Source organism: Dasypus novemcinctus, chromosome 26, assembly GCF_030445035.2.
Source record: "Dasypus novemcinctus isolate mDasNov1 chromosome 26, mDasNov1.1.hap2, whole genome shotgun sequence".
NCBI lineage: Eukaryota > Metazoa > Chordata > Mammalia > Cingulata > Dasypodidae > Dasypus > Dasypus novemcinctus.
Window position 1 is genome coordinate 18034193 of NC_080698.1, and position 19116 is coordinate 18053308.

At 37.3% G+C, this 19116-nt stretch overlaps 1 protein-coding gene across 1 annotated transcript in view; it reads right to left on the reverse strand.

Annotated features, from left to right (window-relative positions):
• The window catches only part of ASB14 (ankyrin repeat and SOCS box containing 14), a 29009-nt gene that overhangs the window by 7188 nt on the left and 2705 nt on the right, over positions 1-19116 (reverse strand). Inside the window, exons 3-6 of the mRNA XM_012528252.4 lie at positions 16554-16609; positions 15986-16117; positions 15731-15889; positions 347-592 (exon numbers count right to left, since the gene is read on the reverse strand). Of these exons, the coding sequence (XP_012383706.1) occupies positions 347-592; positions 15731-15889; positions 15986-16117; positions 16554-16609 (593 nt within the window). The remainder of the gene's footprint in view (positions 1-346; positions 593-15730; positions 15890-15985; positions 16118-16553; positions 16610-19116) is intronic.

Consider the following 19116-nt stretch of genomic DNA (forward strand, 5'->3'; position numbering starts at 1 on the left):
AATTTTAGGTATTCACCAAATGCAATAAATGTCTCATGATGATGGAGGAGATTGTTGCTACGGGGGGAGAAGTGGGTTGAGGGGGGTGGGGGGTTTATGGGGACCTCATATTTTCTGAATGTAATTAAAAAAATTTTTTTAGGGAAATTAATTCACATCAAATAAAAAATTCAATCTCTGACTACTGTAGGCTTTTCAGTAGCTAGCATTCACTCATAACTTAGCAGGCATTTATATTAGGCTTAAATAAAATGCTGATTTCCATTATTTTGAAGCTCTCCATTGCGAGGAGAACTTTTGGATCGTGTTACACCTGGTGGTATGCTGACCGTATGAGAAATCTTGCCTTTCTGGAGTAATAGTTCCATGATTTCAGTCTGTCCACTTTGGGCAGCAAGAGCAAGAGGAGTAAATCCATAGGAGCTCTGTGGGTCAGGGTGTGCCCCAGAAGCCAGCATAAGCTTCACCATGTCCTGCCTGCCCAGCTTGGCAGCTTCATGGAGCGCTGTCCTCTCATTGGCACACCGCAGATTGACATTCGCTCCATGGCTGATCAGTAAGGCGGCCATGTCGTAGGAGTCACGAAGAACAGCTGGAAGTCAGAAGTGAGGTGAGCGTTAGGCCTACCAGGAAGTTAAGGCCAGAATATTAGCTCAGGCTTCTTAAGCAATCCCTACCTGTCCCCACGTGCTGGCATTTTGTATTTGGGAAAGAGAGGGTAAGATAAGGCAAATAGAAAATAATACTAACAGTGTTTTACATCAATGGGCTAATTGCTTTTTTGTAAGTCAAACCATTATTCATTGCCTATTGGCTGCTTATGGGGTTGAAACACAAACATAAAATTTCCATTTATTATCTTTATCATCTTCAGAAAATGGGAACTTAAGTACCAACTATAGTTCTGGGAATGCTGTAATTGTTTTAAAAGAAGAAAACTGAAGGAAATAAATGATTAAACTGTAATTTAAATATGGATGATGTTTGAGTGAGTGACTGAGCCCTTGGAAACAATGATTTTGGCCTGTATTTCCTAAAGCGTGTTCTGCAGAGGGCTCCTTGACGGTCTCTGTGAAGGAAATGATTCTGTAGTATTAAAAAATAAAATACAATAAAAGGGTTGGGAACATTGAATATTCTATCTCCCTCTTAAATTTTCACTTTGCAATTGGAATATTGAAAACTGAGAAATCATGCAATTAACTTGCTTAACTTTGTTTAACCCAGCATTTTCTGAGCTCTATCAACTGGGAAATGCTTTTTAGGTGCCACAGAAATGGAATCATTTGACCTGTCAAATAGGCAGAAGTCAAGAAAGGAAAATCAGCTCTATGTGAGGGTCTATCATCATCACAGCTTTACATATGTGCATATGTGACTTTTACATGCACACGATACATGCTACTATTATTCTATCTTATATAAGATGAGGAAACTAGAGAGATGAGACCTAAGCCAGTGTTCAATTCACTACATTATGCTATATGGTGCTTTATAGTTTATAAGCTGCTTTGTCAGAGACGTCTCTTCTACTTAGTGCTGTTTTTTTTTTCCTGTTGTTGTTTTTGTTTGTTTGTTTTTTTGACAAATAAAAACCTTAGAGAAGGCATCTTGGAATAAAATAAGAAGGGACCCAGAATCCCAGTTTGCAGCACTCTGTTGCTATACTTTTTTTGTTTTAAATCTCTAGTTTATATTTTAATAAAAGTTACACAAGTGTTAAAAGATGTTAAAAGAGTTACTATAGCAGTCTGCCACCCCTTCCCCCATCCTTATGTCCCCTTCCTCAGAGGCATCTTTTAGCCAATTATTTGCTATTAACATCTATATTTCTGAATAACCTATGTGTACTGCTACTTTTTGAGTTTTTGTTTGGTTTTACTTAATGATTTCATACCACAGAAAATGAGAATTTAACTTTCCTCCCCATCCCTCCATACATACACATTTCTTATTCTTCCATCCTGCCAATATTTTTATAGTATAATTTGTTAGATCATTATTTGGTGTTTACATTATTTTGATGTTTGCTATTCAAAGCTGGACTGTGTAGTAAATTATAATTATAGATTCTTTCCTGCACATCTTTTTATTCTCCCTAGAGTTAAACTTGTCATGTTTTTTCATTTGCTTACTTTCCAATTTATTTATTTTTTGCCCCTTCCCCCCTCCCTGTTTCCAATTTACTTATCATTAATTCAACCCCAGACTCTCTGCCAGTTTTCTAAATCTCCTTTCAAACCATGGATGCAAGAAGGCAGTGGTATGATATAGTCAAGATACTAAAAGAAAACAATTTCCAACCAAGAATACTCTATCCAGCTAAACTAGCATTCAAAAATGATGGAGAGTTCAAATATTCACAGATAAACAGAAATTGAAAAAGTATGCCAACAAGAAACCTCCCCTTCAAGAAATTCTAAAGGGAGTTCTGCAGGAAGAAAGGAAAAAACAGGACAGGCAGAATTGGAGGAGAGTGTAAGGGCAACAAAAAAGACAAAAAGAGAAGAAAAAAAAAAAACCAAACAAAATATGACAAACACAAGTCCAATCAAAATATGGCTAACATAAATAATTCCTTGAAAGTAATAACACTGAATGTCAATGGATTAAACTCACCTATCAAAAGATTCAGACTGGGACATTGGATAAGGAAATATGACCCATCTATATGCTGTCTACAAGAGACACATCTTAGACCCAGAGATTCATGGAGGCTAAAAGTGAATGGTTGGAAAACAGTCTTACAAGCAAACAATAACCAAAAAAAGGGAGGAGCAGCTATATTAATATCAGACAAAATAGACTTTAAATGCAAAACAATTGTGAGAGACAAAGGATACTACATCTTAGTGAAAGGGACAATCTCTCAAGAAGAACGAACAATCATAAATATTTATTCTCCTAACAAGGGTGCCTCTAAATACGTGAGGCAAACACTGGAAAAACTAAGTGAAAGAATAGATGCATCTACAATTATAGTGGGGGATTTTAATACACCACTATCAACTATGGACAGAACATCTCAAAAGAGAATCACTAAAGAAAATATTTGAACAGTATATTAGAGGAGCTGGATCTAATAGACATATATAGATCATAACACCCAAACACAGCAGGATATACATTTTTCTCAAGTGCACATGGATCATTCTCCAAGATAGACCATATGCTAGGCCACAAAGAAAGGCTTAATGAATTCAGAAAGATTGAAATCATACAAAATAATATCTCTGACCACAGTGGAGTGAAGCTGGAAATCTGCAAGGGCCAGAGGCCCAGATTTCACACCAAGATACGGAAATTAAACAGCACACTCTTAGAAAAACAGTGGGTCAAAGAGGAAATCTCAAAAGAAATCAATGACTACCTTGAATCAAATGATAATGATAACACAACATACCAAAATTTATGGTATGCAGCAAAAGCAATACTGAGAGGGAAATTTATAGCCATAAATTCATACATCAAAGAAGAAGAAAGAGCAAAAATTGAAGAACTAACTGCACATTTGGAGGAATTAGTAAAAAAACAACAAGGTATTCCCACAGGAAGAAGAAAGAAAGAAAGAACAAAGATAAGAGCAGAACTAAATGAAATAGAAAATAAGAAAGCACTTGAAAAGATAAACAAGACCAAGAGCTGGTTTTTTGAGAAGATCAATAAAATTGACAAACCTTTAGCAAGACTAACAAAGGAAAAAAGAGAGAAGATGCAAATACACAAAATAAGAAATGAGAAAGGAGAAATCACCACTGACCCCACAGAAATAAAGACTATCATAAGAGGATACTTTGAAAAACTATATTCCAACAAAAATGACAATTCAGAGGAAATGGACAAATTCCACATAAGCAGCCTATATTGACGAAAGAAGAAATTGATGATCTCAACAAACCAATCGCAAGTAAAGAGATAGAATCAGTCATTAAAAACCTCCCAACTAAGAAGAGCCCAGGGCCAGAAGGCTTCACAGGTGAATTCTACAAGACATTCCGGAAAGAGCTAACACCAATCTTGCTGAAACTCTTCCAAAAAATCGAAACAGAAGGAACATTGCCTAACTCATTCTATGATGCCAACATTACCCTAGTACCAAAGCCAAACAAAGACACCACAAGTAAGGAAAATGACAGACCAATTTCTCTAATGAACCTAGATGCAAGAATACTTAACAAAATACTTGCTAATCGTATTCAACAACACATTAAATGAATTATACACCACGACCAAGTGGGATTCATTCCAGGTATGCAAGGATGGTTCAACATAAGAAAATCAATCAATGTAATACATCATATAAACAGATTGAAGGAAATAAATCACATGATTATATCTATAGATGCAGAAAAAGCATTTGACAAAATACAACACCCTTTCTTGATAAAAACACTCCAAAAGATCGGAATACAAGGAAATTTTTTGAACATGATAAAGAGTATATATGAAAAACCTACAGCCAACATTGTTTACAATGGAGAAATCCTAAAATCCTTCCCTATAAAGTCAGGAACAAGACAAGGATGCCCACTCTCTCCCCTTCTATTTAACATTGTCTTAGAAGTACTTGCTCGTGCACTGAGGCAAGAACCAGATATAAAAGGCATTCAATTTGGAAAGGAAGAAGTCAAAATTTCATTATTTGCTGATGACATGATCCTATACATAGAAAACCCTGAGAGGTCTACAACAAAGCTTCTAGAACTCATAAATGAGTTTAGTAAAGTCGCAGATTATAAGAGCAATGTGCAAAAATCAGTAGCATTTCTGTACACCAATAATGAGCAAGATCAGGAGGAAATCAAGAAATGAATACCATTCACTATAGTAAATTAAAAAATCAAATATTTAGGAATAAATTTAACTAAAGATGTAAAAAACTTATACACCGAGAACTATACAAGACTGTTCAAGGAAATCAAAGAAGACCTAAATAAATGGAAGAATATTCCCTGTTCATGGATAGGAAGACTAAATATTATTAAGATGTCTATCCTGCCAAAACTGATATACACATTCAATGCAATCCCAATAAAAATCAACACAGCCTTTAAGGAACTAGAAAAACTAACTATGAAATTTATTTGGAAAGGAAAGAGGCCCCAAATAGCCAAAGACATATAGAAAAAGAAAAATGAAATTGGAGGAATTACACTACCTGACTTCAAAACATACTACAAAGCTACAGTAGTGAAAACAGCATGGTATTGGCATAAGGAGAGACATACAGACCAATGGAATCGAATTGAAAGTTCTGATATAGAATCTCATATATATAACTGTATAATATTCAATAAAGCCACCAAACCATCTCAAATGGTGCCTGGAGAACTGGATATCCATATGTAGAAGAATGAAAGAGGATTACCATCTCATACCTTATGCAAAGATCAACTCAAGATGGATCAAAGACCTAAATATAAGAGCCAAGACCATAAAGACCTTGGAAAGCAATGTAAGGAAACATCTACAAGACCTTGTAATAGGAAATGGCTTCATGAACATCACACCAAAAGCACAAGCAGCAAAAGAACAAATAGATAAATGGGACTTCCTCAAAATTAAAGCCTTCTGCACCTCAAAGGAGTTTCTCAAGAAAGTAAAAAGGGAGCCTGCACAATGGAAGAAAATATTTGGCAACCATATATCTGATAAGAGACTTATAACTTGCATATATAAAGAACTCCTATATCTTGAAAATAAAAAGACAAACAACCCATTTAAAAAAAAATTTAAACAGACACCTCTCCAAAGAAGAAATACAAATGGCTAAAAAGCACATGAAGAAATGTTCCAAATCTTTAGCTATCAGGGAAACGCAAATCAAAACTACAATGAGATACCATCTTACTCCCATAAGATTGGCAGCTATGAAAAAAACAGAAGAATACAAATGCTAGAGAGGATGTGAAGAAATGGGAACACTCATCCACTGCTGGTGGGAATGCAGAAGGATCCAACCATTCTGGAGGACAGTTTGGCGGTTTCTCAAAAAACTAACCATAGATTTGCCATATGACCCAGCAATACCACTCATGGATATATACCCAGCAGAATTGAAAACAAGGACACAAACCAATATATGCACACCAATGTTCATAGCAGCATTGTTCACTATCGCCAAAAGTTGGAATCAACCCAAATGCCCATGAACAGATGAGTGGATCAATAAAATGTGGTATATACATACAATGGAATACTACTTGGCTTTAAGAACAAATACACTACAAATACACGTGATAACATGGATGAATCTTGAGAACCTTATGTTGAGTGAAGCAACCCAGGCATTGAAGGACAAATACTACATGACCTCAATGATATGAAATTAGCAAGCTGCCTCAGAGAGCTAGAGACTGGATGATAGACTTACAGGAATTTGGGTGGTAGAGGAAGGATGTAAGCTGACATCTACATGGGTGAAATCTATGATAAGCTGGAGGTAAGTATGTGTACAAGGAAGGGATAAAATGGGGGCATAGGGTTACCTTTGGGTGGGGCTTTGCGGGTTTGAGAGGGGCTAGGGATGGGCGGATGGGTAATATTGCTCAAGAAATTGGGGGGAGGGTGGGGCAACATACGAACATAGGAGATTGTCAGGTGTTGGTTGAGAGTATAATGCTGAGAAAACCTTTTCAAAATATAATTAGTAAAGTTACCTGTTTAAGATACTCAAAGGGGATAATCTGACGCAGGACAGACTCCTAGGGAATATCTGAATGCTCATTTTGCCAGAGTGGGCTATACCATTGGGTAGAGACCCATATAATGAGAGTGAAGGTAGACCCACATCCTGGGGAGGACTAATGCCATCAAATAGAGGGAACTGTATCTCTCAAGAGAAATGGTGGCTCCCAGGGCATTAGGGCAGTTGAGCAAGTCAAGCCCTCAACACTGTTGCAAGTATCTCTGAACATGGCTCCTCAAGAAATGAAGATTGACTGTCACTGTGGGCCCCAAGGGGAGGGGGAAATAGATATTGAATAGATGGAACCAAAGTAACTGTGAGGGCAAAAGAAGTGTTTCACAAGAGTACACAAGGATGGATATAAAACAGGTAATATTACACCAAAAACATATAGGGGATGACAGACTAATAATGTAAACCATAATGTAAAACATAGGATAACTAAAAAATTAGAAAACTGTATAGCCTAAAGTATAAACCACAATGTAAACACAAATGTTATCTTGCTTGAAAGCTATTGTCTCAATATCTGTACATCAGTTTCAGTAAAAATGATATGAATAAGTTAAAAGATTATCGCTGTGGAAGGGAAAATGTTTTATAATGGATATGTGGGAGTACTGTATATTGTATATATGAATTACTGTGATCTATGGGTCTTGTAAAGAGAAGCTCAATAATTAGGAAAAAAGAAAAGAAAAAGATAGGATGTAGAATTTTTCCAAATCAATATGTATTCTATATCTAACCTTTAAACTCATCGCTATATTCCATTTTACTATTAAGGGAACCTGGCATTATATTGGGCTTCACTTTTCAGGAAGTTTTGGATCACAGAGTGGTTCAAACAATGGCAGCGGAGGAATACTGGTATGGGATGTTATTGACAGGGGACATATGATTGACAGGGAGTTATACAGGGCATGTGTCCAGGGTGCATGGAAATGTTTGGATATACTCATAGTGGAAACAATGAAAAACAACAGCTGGGGGGCAGGTACTGGGTTCCTGGCTGGGGGGGGGGGGGGCTCTGTCGTGGTCCCTAGGGGAGCAGTGGCAGTCCCCCAGGTGCAACAGCAAGGACCAGGAAGGAATGAGGGTCCAACAGTGAGCCCCTGATACTAATGACTATGCTTGTGAGCCTATACACCTGAAATAAGAACAAGGCCTAGAGCAGCACTGTGCCTAGGAGTTCCCTCCTGACAGCCTCCGTGTTACTCAAATGTGGCCAGTCTTGAAGCCAAACTCAGTATGTAAATGCAATGCCTTCCCCCCAGCATGGGACATGACACTTGGGGATGAGCCTCCCTGGCACCGAGGGATCACTACCAAGTACCAGTTGATGACAAAGCTAGAAAATGACCTTGAATTAAAGGTTCAACGTGGACCAGCAGAATATCCCTGTCTACATATAATAACAGGAGTTAAAAATGCTGTTTCACCTAAAGTAAGGGGGAAATGGAAAGGACAAATGAGTTTATATGGCTATGAGTCCCTAAAAAAGAGTCTGGAGGTTTTCAGAAGGATTGCCCTTATGCACACCTGAACAGAGTCTCAGAGACAGATAAAGTAGATACAACCCCAGGTATTGGTCCTTTTGAGGGCTAAAGAGACCCACAGGTTCTATGGTCATGGCAGATGGAGTTCACTGCCATGTCAGTTGGCCCTTCTTTGGAGTTGGTGTTTCTGCGTGATGGAGCTGGACTCAGATGGGATCTCTTTTCACAAGCTTTTCATGCTACTTTACTGGAATTATAGTTGGTGCTGGGGTTTAAGATATATCTAGGGGATTTGAATCTCTGGACTGACAATATGATAGCCAGGCCCTGAGCCTCAACATACTTCAGCTCCTACACTCTGGTTTATTGGACTTACCCCACTCAGCTAACATGGAATTGACGAATGTCAACCACCACACCATGGAGCCTAGAGTGAAAGCAGGAGGATTGCATCCAGTATCCATGTGGAATCTAAGCCCCCTCTTGACATAGATGTGGAATGGACACAACCAAGCCAAGGTCCACAGGAAGGAGGAATACAGTAAGGATTAGAGCGGACTTAATGATATTCTATTCATGAACTATTGTGGTTAATAATCGAGAAAATGTGGCATTGGTGTGGAAAAAGTGGCCAGGTGGCTGCTGGGTGCGGGGAATGGGAGGAAGAGATGAGATGTGGAGGCATTATCGGGACTTGGAGTTGTCCTGGGTGGTGCTGCAGGGACAATTGCCGGACATTGTATGTCCTCCCATGGCCCACTGGATGGAACGTGGGAGAGTGTGGGCTATGGTGTGGACCACTGGCCATGGGGTGCAGCAATGCCCAGAGATGTACTCACCAGATGCAGTGGATGTGTCAAGATGATGGGGGAGAGTGTTACTGTGGGGGGAGTGGTGGGGTGGTGGTGGGGGTGAATGGGGACCTCATATTTTTTGAATGTAATGTTTTTAAAAAAATGAATAAATAAAATAAAATAAAAAAAAAAATCTCCTTTCAAGACATTCATCTGTATCCCATTGTGGTCTCTACCTGGGACCTCCTGGCCTCTTGCAATCTGGTAGGCTGAGCTCAGGGCCTAATAACATGTTGTCATCCTAGGATCTCTCTTCCTCCTCTGTGTTGGATCTTCTGTTCTCTAGATCCCAAGTTTTCTTTCTAGTTTATTCCCATGTTTTAGTAGAGCACATGTTTCATTAACTTTCTTAGAAAGGGTGTGTGAGAGGCAACATTTCGAGATCTTCTATGTCTGAAAATCTGTCTTCTATATCTTTAATTCTCCTCTATATTTGATAGACAGTTTGATGAATATAGGATTCTAAATTGGAAGTAATTTTCCCTAAGGATTTGCAGACCTATTCACCAGTATCTTTTAAGCATCTTGTTACTGTTGAGAAGTCTGAAGACTTTCTGATTTGTCAAATTTTGTATATGATGTGTTAATTTTTTTCTCTCTCAGAAAGCTAGTAGAAGTGTCTCTATATCCATGGTGACTGCGTGGGTCTTTTAAGGTTTCTATGATTTATTACTATTATAAAATAGGTTTGTCATATACACTAGCAATGAACAATCCAAAGAAGATATTAAAATAATTCCACGTATAATAGCATCTAAAAGAATAAAATATCTAGGGGCAAGTTTAACTAAGGGTTCAAAAGACTTGTATGCCAAAAACTACAAAACACTGCCAAAGGAAATTAAAGAAGACCTAATTAAATGACAAGACATCCCATGTTCATGAATTGGAAGAGTTAGCATTGTTAATATATCCATAAACCCAGAACAATAAACAAATTGAATGCAACACTAATTAGAATTCCAGCAGTCTTTTTTTCAGAAGTGGAAAAGCCAATCCTCAAATTTATATGGAATTGCAAGGGGCCCTGAATAACCAAAACAATCTTGAAAAAGAAAAGGGTTGGAGGACTCACACTTCCAGATTTCAAATTGTATTTCAAAATGACAGGAATCAAAATAGTGTGGGACTGGCACAAAGACAGACAGATTAGTGGAACAGAATTGAAAGTCCAGAAATAAATCCACACATCTATGGCCAATTGGTTTTTGACAAGGGTGCTAAGCACATGCAGAAGGGAAATAAAAGTTTCCTCAACAAATGGTGTTGGGAAAACTGGATATCAACATGCAGAAAATGAAGTTAGACCCTTACCTCACACCATATAAAAAGTAAACTCAAAATGGACCAAGGTCACAAATGTAAGAGCTACAACTATGAAACTTTTAGGGGATAAGAGGGACAAATCTACAGGACCCGGGATTTAGCAATGGCTTCTTATATATGTCACCAAAAGCATGAGCAACAAAACAAAAAATAAATTTGATTTCATCAAAATTAAAAACTTCTGTGCAAAGGAAATTATCAAAAAAGTGAAATGACAATCTACAGAATGGGAGAAAATAGTTTCAAGCCATATATAGAATAAGGGTTAATACCCAGAATATACAAATAACTTTTATAAAACAACAACAAAAAGACAAACCAATTAAAAAGTGAGCAAAGGATTTGAATAAGTATTTCCCCAAGGAAGATATACATGAAAAGATGCTTAAACTTATTAGATATTAAGGACATGCACATTAAAACCACAATGAGACTTCATTTCTTCTTACCACTGAATAATATTCCATTGTGTGTATATGCCTCAATTTGTTTATCCATTCATCATTTGACTATTGTGAATAATGCTGCTATGAACGTCAGTGTGCAGATAACTATTCGTGTCACTGCTCTCAGCTCTTCTGGGTGTATACCTAGAAATGGTATTTGCTGGGTCCCATGGCAAGTCTATATTCAACTTCCTTAGGAACTGCCAAACCTTCCTCCACAGTGGCTGTACCATTCTGCGTTCCCACCAACAGCTCCTATCTTTCCACATCCTCTCCAACATTCGCAGTTTTCTTACTTTTTAATAGTGACCAGTCTAATAGGTGTGAAATGATATCTCATTGTAGTTTTGATTTGCATTTCCCTAATTGCTAGTGATGTTGAACATTTTTTTTTCATGTGTTTCTTTGCCATTTGTATTTTTTCTTTAGACGGTTGTCTTTTCAAGTTTTTTGCCCATTTTAAAATCAGATACTTTGTCTTTTTATTGCAGTTTTATGATCTCCTTATATATCATGGATATTAAACCCTTACCAGATATGTAATTGCCAAATATTTTTTCCCATTGAGTCAGCTGCCTTTTTACCCTTTTGACAAAGTCCTTTGAGGTGCAACACTATGTTGAATGACACAAGCAAGACAAAAAAGGACAAATACTGTATGATTGCCCTATTATGAACTAAATATTTTATGTGAAATTTAAATATATTATGTGATATATGAATATGGGTAGAAATGCATATGTAAGACTTTTTCTTTGAGAATGAACAAATGCAAGTTAATAATACAAAATGTTAGTGAGACAAAAAAAATTATACTAAGTGAAAGAGACCAGACATAGAGTACTACCTATTGTATGATTCCATTTATATGAAATATAAATATAAATCAATTTATAAAAATGAAATGAGAGTAGTGGTTACATAGATCTGAGGAAGGAATGCTAAGGGGTATGGAGTCTTTCTTTTTGGAATAATGAAAGTATTCTAAAATTCTTGAGATGATAAATGTACAACATTGTGATTTTACCAAAAGCCATTGATTATATATTTTGAATAGCTAGAAACACCAGCTATGTATAGTGGGGGAAGCATAGAGAGATTGAGAAGTGAGGAATTTTATTGTTTGTCTGCTTTTTGTTTATTATTATTATTGAAATAATGAAAATACTTTAATAATGATTGAAGAGATGAATGCACAACTATGTGATTATACCAAATACTATTGACTGTACACTTTGGATGAATTGTATGCTTTATTAATATGTATTGATAAAATTTATTTTTTAATTAAAAAAAATATATATATAACCAAAAAAACCCACAATGAATACCATTTCATACCCACAAGAATGGCTATTAATAAAAATAGGGAAAAATAACAAGTGTTGGAGAGGATGCAGAGTAATTGGAACTCTAGTGCATTGTTGGTGGGAATGTAAAATGGTGCATCTGCTGTGGAAACCAATAGGGTGGTCCCTCAAAAAGTTAAATATAGAATTACATTTGATTGGCAACCCCATTTCTAGTTATATACACAAGAAGAGTAAAAATAGGATCACAAGCAGAAACTTGTACACCAGTGCTTATAAGCAGCATTAATCACAACAGCTCAAAGGTAGAAAACAACCTAAATGTCCATCAGCACATAAATGGATAAACAAAATATGGCACAGATACTCAATGGAATATTATTTGGCTAAAAGAAAGAATGAAGCTTTGAGACATGCTGCAATATGGAAGAATCTTGAAGATATTATGCTCAGTGAAATAAGCAAGAAACCTAAGGACAAAAATTGTATGATTATCACTTATAAGATGACTAGTAATAGCAAGTTCACAGAGATAGAAAGCAGAGTAGAGATTACAGGGAAGGGCAGGAAGGGGAGAAGGGAGTGCTTGCAAAAATAAAAACAAAATAAAATGAACACCCATATATAAAAAAGTGAATTATCAAATAAAATCATTTCCATCAATATAGGGTTATAGTCTTACTTTTGAAGACTCTGTAAAAAAAGTAATGTCTGAGACCCCACCTCAGAACACCTGAATCTTTGCAAGTGGGACTAGCAATCTGTGTTGCAATAAGCCCTCCAAGTAATTCTGATGAACGCACAAATTTGAAAACTATTGTCCTTGGTGATTCTTCTTCAGGGAAATAAAATTGTTAGAGTATTTGATGGACTGAACATCTTATAAAGATAGCTAGACAACTGCTGAAGAGGTGGAGGATGCTTTAGTGATAGGAACAATACAAAAAAAAATCAAGAAAAGGATAAGAAAATTATAAAATCCAAGGAAAACAAAAAGTTATACAATACAGATTAAGTAATCATAGTTTACTATATGATTCTGATCTGAAGCAGGCAATACTCATAGTAAATATTGATCTAACTGAAATTTAAAAATAACCCTGTTGAAATAGTTTGAAATCCTAGAGAAGTTTTTTTATTTCCCAATTATATACCATAATCGTTTTTGCACATAGAGATATTCACTTTGAAAATGTGGACAAAACTCTGCATCTTAGGTCATAGTGCTCAGGAGGATTGTCCTATATTCTGGCTTTGAATTTCAACAATTGATCATTTAATTGTAATCATACAGTGATAAGGGTAGTCATAATGAGATGTTGCTGTAAAAGGCCTGAAATATAAGGAGTTGCATAAGGGGGATGTAGATGCCACAGGAAGCAATTCCAAAATTTGGGGGAAAGGTTAATAAAATTAATAACTTTAATAAAATGTTAATAAAATAATTGAAGGGAACATGAGATTATGTCTTGCTCATGGGACGGAAGTATTCCAGAAGTATTCCAAGAAGCATGTCTTAGTTTGTTCCCTAAAAGCAAGACCTGGGACAAATACATGTATACAGGTAAAACTACCGGCAGGGTTAGTCCCAGGTAGCAGAAATGAGAGAACGGTGAGAGTGAGACACAAAGCAGTGGAATTGGCAGGCTATTGAGCTGACTACTTGTGTGGGCAATCAGGGTTAAAAAAAAAAAAAATGAAAGGGGCTTTTGTTCAATGAAGTTAGAAGATATATGCAGAAAAAATGACCCATAATCCCCAACTGACCTTTGTTAGCATTCTCATATCTACCCTTGCATTATTTATTTCTAGTATCTTAATTTTGGAGGAAATTTTTTTACCCTCACATTTTATTGGCAAGAATTTTCTAATCATTGACTTTTGCACTTTATGGTGTTAATTCATGTTTGGATAATGACCTTTGAAATCTTAAAACATCTGGATTTATCCATCTGTCAATCCTTTCATTAATTATTGATGCTGACTGTGTTTGAGGAATCTTGTTAGTTGCCAGGATATTAAGTCAGTATGAATTCTGCTCCTAAAAAGTCGAGAGTGTTAGGTCTTTTTTTTTTTTTTATTTACTGAGCTGGGCACATAGTGGACCTTTTATATCTGGATACACTTGTCCTTCATTTTAGGAAATCATTTTCTTAACATTTCATTGATGATACCTTGCCTCCGTTTGTCTGTTCTTTCTAGCATTCCTATTATTCACATTGCTGTTCTTGAATTATCCCTCTAATTTTTCTCTTTTCTTTCCTATTTCCATGTCTTATCTTCTTCTGGAAAGTCTCCTGAACTTTCAAAATTCACTTTCACTTTATTTCTACATGATATTTTTATTTTAAGAGCTCATTTGTTTCCTTGATATTTTTTATAGCATCCCGTTCTTATTTTATTAATGTCTCTGAGAAATATCTGATAGCTTTCCCCTACATTTTCTTTTCCCTAAACAATCTGTTTCCTCCAGGTTATTTATCTCTATTTGTTGGTCTATCATACTGAAGACTTTCCTCAAATGCCTTGTAGTCCTTGGCTGTCTGCTTGTGTTTAAGAGCTGAGGACTACAGTGCTGATTAGAAACGCTAAGTAGGTGGGGCTTTTGGACTGTGCGTAACTGTGGTTATATGTCTGGGCAATTTGTTGGGGAACCACCAGTCAGTATTTGTAGGTCTTTCTTCTTGGGCTAGTCAAATTCTTCAGAGAAGTTTCTACCCAGACGGTAATGGAGGTCAGACTACCAGCTTTTCGGGAGTCTGGTTGGGGCAGGAGGGATGGGAGGTCTCAGCCTAGGCCTACTAATCCCTCCAGTGTTTTTGTACATTACTTCCACCCTCAACTGTGCCTACTGTCCCCCAGGCCAGAGACCCTCTGTTTAAGCCCATCCAGAGAATAAACCTCTAGAATTCTTCTGGGGCTGGGGAGGAGTATGTCCCAGCAGGATAGAGTCTGGAGAAGCCATCTCAAGAGCTGACTACTTGCTTCTTAATAATTTTTAAACATTGTTTTGCCCCGTGACTTCTTTCCTGTTCTTCCCATTCTTTTGCTCCCTATCCCTTTAAAACAGGGGTTCTCAAGCAGGAGTCAGTGAGCTTGAATTGAAATGTAAAAAAACATTATTCTTGTGGGGACGTGTTGATGCAGTTGTGATATATTTATTAAATAATACACAGAATAGTGTGGACTTTGTACAGGGTCCGTGGTTTTCACCTGACTGGCAAAGGGGTCCACGGAACAAAAAAAGGTTAAGAACCCCTGCCTTTAAAACACTTAACTATACTTTAAGAGAAGATTGAGGAGGTAGCAAAATTGGTCATTTGTGTTCAATCTGCCATCTTTACCAGGACTTAGCTTGTCTTTCCATTGGCTGTTGCTTCTTATTCTGCTCCCTTCTTACACGTCTTAACTGGTTCAGTTAAGGCGTGGAACAGAATGAGCGTTGCATGTCACAGGCCAGCCCAAGGACAGCTTCCTGCAAATCAGGTACTTGTGTTGAGACCAGGATGACAGTGCTGCAGCGACGCACAAAACACTGCCCTTCAGAAACCTGGGCATGGAAGAGACTCAGAGCCACAGACTCTTCTCCATAGACGTGCTAATTTACCTGTAAGAAGAGGAGAATTGCCTTCGAAATTCTTGGCATTTGGATTGCAGCCATTGAGAAGAAGAAAACTGGCATTTTCTAAGAGACAACTGCTGACAGCCAAAAAAAGTGGCGTTTCACCATTGTGGGTGGTTTGCTCCCACGTACTGGGTTTTGAAGCTGAAAAAATCCATTAGAACATACAGGTTAAGATTTAGAAATGAATTTTAAGTTTATTTCTCAGAAGTAGCAAGAAGAGTTATAAAGGAAGTTTACCTTTCAGGGTTATTTCCAGAATGTTCCTATTTAACTGCACTGCAGCCTTATGCAGAGGAAGCCAGCCTATCTCATCTGTTTCATCAAAAGCATAATGGTACTTGGTCAAGTGTGACAATGCATCTTCCTTACCTATTAAGAAGTCAAACGAGAACAGATTCACATTTGGCACACATGTAAAGCAGCCTTACTGCTTCTGAATTCCACCATCAAGGCCAGTGCATGAGACAACAGAATTCTAGCATCAACTTTTATGAAAGACAGATCTAAATGGCACAGGCTTTTCATCTACCACCCAGGCCTGTGAATACCCCCATTGTCTTGTCCCATACAGAAAAAACAGTACTGTCCATGCAGGAGCCCAGCAGCTCTTTGCAGAGTTGTGCTGAGTTTCCTCTCCCAGGAAAGGCCCCTTCAGACTCTGGACAATCAGCTATGGATTCCCACAGCGTTCAGCTTTTGGAAAAACCTGTTTCTAGGCTTCCTGGGCTTAGAGGGAAAACGCTGCCAGTTGTCACCATCACATCTAACCCTGAGTTGAAGGGGATAGAATAGGAAGAGTACTTAACTGTCTCTATTGTTTCAACTATCTTCTTATAATCAGCACTCAAAAAGGGAGGGAAGCTGCAGAAAAAAAAATGCATATACATATACATATACATATTCATATACATATACAACCAGGGACAAACTCTCATGTGAGGCAATGACTGAGGCTTAACAGAAATACTTCCAAAATGTAGTGTGGCCTTTAACACATTCTTTGGAAATTTATTTCCCATGTCTGTCTTCCCTCACTAAGCTATTAGCTTCTTTAGGACAAGGACAGTATAGATCACAGTAAGCACCCAATAAATGTCTGATAAAAAGGAATAGAAGCTGCCTAGGACTGAAATATTATAATATCACATGGCAAAATATAATGGCCACTCTATAATGCCAATGATTCTAGCAAACTCTGTAATTAAAAAGTAGTAAATTATTATGTATGTTTTAAAAAATATTCATGTTCATATTTTGTGCTCAGAAAACACTATATTGCAATTTTCAATACAGAAATATTTGCTCATTAACATTTTAAAATTTTAAGGCTCAACTTGTAAACTTTATAATATTTTAAAATCTAGTACATTAGGATTGTCTCATTCTTATTTCTTTGATTATTCTATGAACTAGGTTGAAGAGAATAAACTGCCTTAGACAGTTTGTTCTATTTACAATTTGGTCTATCAAATTCTCTTTAACATTTAAAACTGCATTTATAGATTTAGTATTATATTAGTTCTCTATAGCTACTGTGACTGATTTCCACAAACTCAGTGGCTTAAAACAACACAAATTTATTATCTTATAGTTCTGTAGTTCAAAAGTCTGATAAAGGGTCTCACTGGGCTAAAATGAATGCACTGGCAGGGCTGCGTTCGCTTAGAGATTCTAGGGGAGAATACATTTCCTTGCCTTTTTCAGTTTCTAGACACCACCAGTCTTGGCCTCTGAGCTCCTTCTTCCAACTTCACAGCCAGCAGCATCCGCCAAGTCCTTCTCATACTGCCATTGCTCTCTGATTCTCTCTTCTGCCTCCTTCTTCCACTTTAAGGACTCTTGGGATACATTGTGCCCACTTGGATAACCCAGGAACTCTCCCTATTTTTAAGGTCAGTTGATTAGCAACGTAATTCCACCTGCAGTCTTAATTCCCCTTTGCCATGTAAGATTATGTATTCACAGGTTTGGGGGATTAGTATTTGGATATCTTTGGCCTATGAGAAGTATATTGTAGTTTCAGAATTCCTTCAAGTACCTGACAAATCAGCAAGCCTTCCTAAGTATCATATAATTCTTTTTTTTTTTTTTTTAAAGATTTATTTTTATTTATTTAATTCCCCCCCCTACCCCGGTTGTCTGTTTTCTGTGTCTTTTTGCTGCGTCTTGTTTCTTTGTCCGCTTCTGTTGTCGTCAGCGGCAGGGGAAGTGTGGGCGGAGCCATTCCTGGGCAGGCTGCTCCCTCCTTCGCACTGGGCGGCTCTCCTTATGGGTGCACTCCTTGTGCGTGGGGCTCCCCTACGCGGGGGACACCCCTGTGTAGCACGGCACTCCTTGGGCGCATCAGCACTGCGCATGGGCCAGCTCCACACGGGTCAAGGAGGCCCGGGGCTTGAACCGCAGACCTCCCATGTGGTAGACGAATGCCCTAACCACTGGGCCAAAGTCCGTTTCCCCATATAATTCTTGAAAGTCTAAATAAATTAAATTTATAACTATAGCCAATTTCAATCTATCTGAAACATTTCAATACACTTATGCCTTTCAACCTAAAATCAGGAATTCAAAGCCAATTACTCAATTATACATTTAAAATTTTAATCACAAGGCTAATAAAACTGATAGTCCCATTTCTTAAACATTACAAAATTTTAAATATTTAAATATCAGTTTAAAGATTATTCCTACGCTTAACACAAAAAGTGTAGGAATAGTGTGCAGTTAAAAGCACAGACTCTGGGACCAGATTGCCTGATTTTCATTTACTAGCTCTGTGACCTTAATAAGTCACTTAACTTCTCTGTTCCGTGGCTTCCTCATCTATAAATGGGAATAGTTGTAGTAGCTGCCTCTTAGAGAAGGAACGAGAATTAAATGAATTGATATTTCTGAATTGCTTAGGATAGTGTGGCACATGAGTTTGTTACATTAAAAAATAATATAGGTTTGATATACTTCCATCATCTCTGTATTTAATTAGAAACTCTCTTGGGGCTTAAAAGACCTTTATCATCATCTCAAGCTAACTGGATTTATTACCACAAAAAAGCAGTAGTAACTACCTGTGATGGTTACCTTCACTAGGTTATGGTGTCCAGTTTTTTGACAAGCAAGCACTGTCCTGCTTGTTATTATGAGGATATTTCATGGATTTAAACCATTAGTCAATTGATTGCTTCTGTGGTTGATTACATACACAATCAACAAAGGAGATTACCTTCAGCAATGTGAGAATCTCATCCAATGAGTTGAAGGCCTTAAGGGAGAACTTTAAGCAGTAAGAAATGATTTCAAAAGTTAGAAAGAAGACCTTCTGTCCCTCTTTAGCCAGGCAGCTTCTTTTGGGGAATTCATGGAAACCTTCATCT